Source organism: Octopus bimaculoides, chromosome 11, assembly GCF_001194135.2.
Source record: "Octopus bimaculoides isolate UCB-OBI-ISO-001 chromosome 11, ASM119413v2, whole genome shotgun sequence".
NCBI classification, from domain to species: Eukaryota; Metazoa; Mollusca; class Cephalopoda; order Octopoda; family Octopodidae; genus Octopus; species Octopus bimaculoides.
The window spans coordinates 55,667,441-55,668,366 of NC_068991.1; the positions used below are offsets into that span (position 1 = coordinate 55,667,441).

At 35.6% G+C, this 926-nt stretch overlaps 1 protein-coding gene across 1 annotated transcript in view; it reads right to left on the minus strand.

The window, feature by feature from the left end:
- LOC128249094 (apurinic-apyrimidinic endonuclease 1-like) overlaps positions 1-926 on the minus strand; it is a 17,370-nt gene that overhangs the window by 10,459 nt on the left and 5,985 nt on the right. The window contains exon 5 of the mRNA XM_052971862.1: positions 157-219. Within this exon, the coding sequence (XP_052827822.1) occupies positions 157-219 (63 nt within the window). The remainder of the gene's footprint in view (positions 1-156; positions 220-926) is intronic.

Consider the following 926-nt stretch of genomic DNA (forward strand, 5'->3'; position numbering starts at 1 on the left):
ACCCAAAATTTGAAAGAATTTCGAACAGAAACAAAGTACAACTTCTGTGTTTGGCGTTTATAGATTTAATTATTTCACTCCACACAATTATGGTAATATAATACATTGAAAGAATAATATACGAAATTGAAGGAGAGAAATGAAAAAACGACCAACCTTCAAGACGTCAGATTTCGGACGTTCTGTTGGCGTCTTAACATTCTCCTTCGTCTTTGAATCCTGATGAGAAAGAAAATGCCATTTTGTGTTCAGGTGGATCAAATATAACTGAAGTTCCAGATACAAGTGAAACAATACGTACAATCGCTAAAGAACATGAACTAAATTGTATAGTTATTCTTTCACAAATAGTCGACTAACACTGGTAGCAGACTGCGGCTGATATAGCATTGGATATTCTCTAAGAAATATCACGACTTAGCTCACTTTAGTACTCTAATTTACTGCAGATATACTCTTTCGAAAAACGTATTTACTCGCATATCTTGTGTTATTAGGACACCATTCGTTTGTCCCGTGCACTAACGATTCTGTAATCTCGCCACCGTCCTCTTTAGAATAATGGCTTCAATTTGTGACACGATTAGAGCAATTTCGGAAAAGTGGTTAAGTCTATTACACAGATCCCAGTGCACAACTGGTGCTTAATTTATCCAGTTCCAAAGAATGAAAAGCAACTTCGTCCTCAGCTAAATAGAAACTCGGAGCATAAACGGAAGAAATAGCGCTCAATGTTTTTTTGCGCGGAGTGCTAACGATTCTGGCAGCTCACTGCCTTATATTTCCTGACTATTCCTAAATCTACATAATTGGTTGAATTAGCTCCCTGTCAATATCTCACTGCCATTCCAAACAAGTTTATAATGCATTTAACTTTAAATCAGAAATCATGTTTTATGTATTATTTCTGTAATCATTCTTTCATT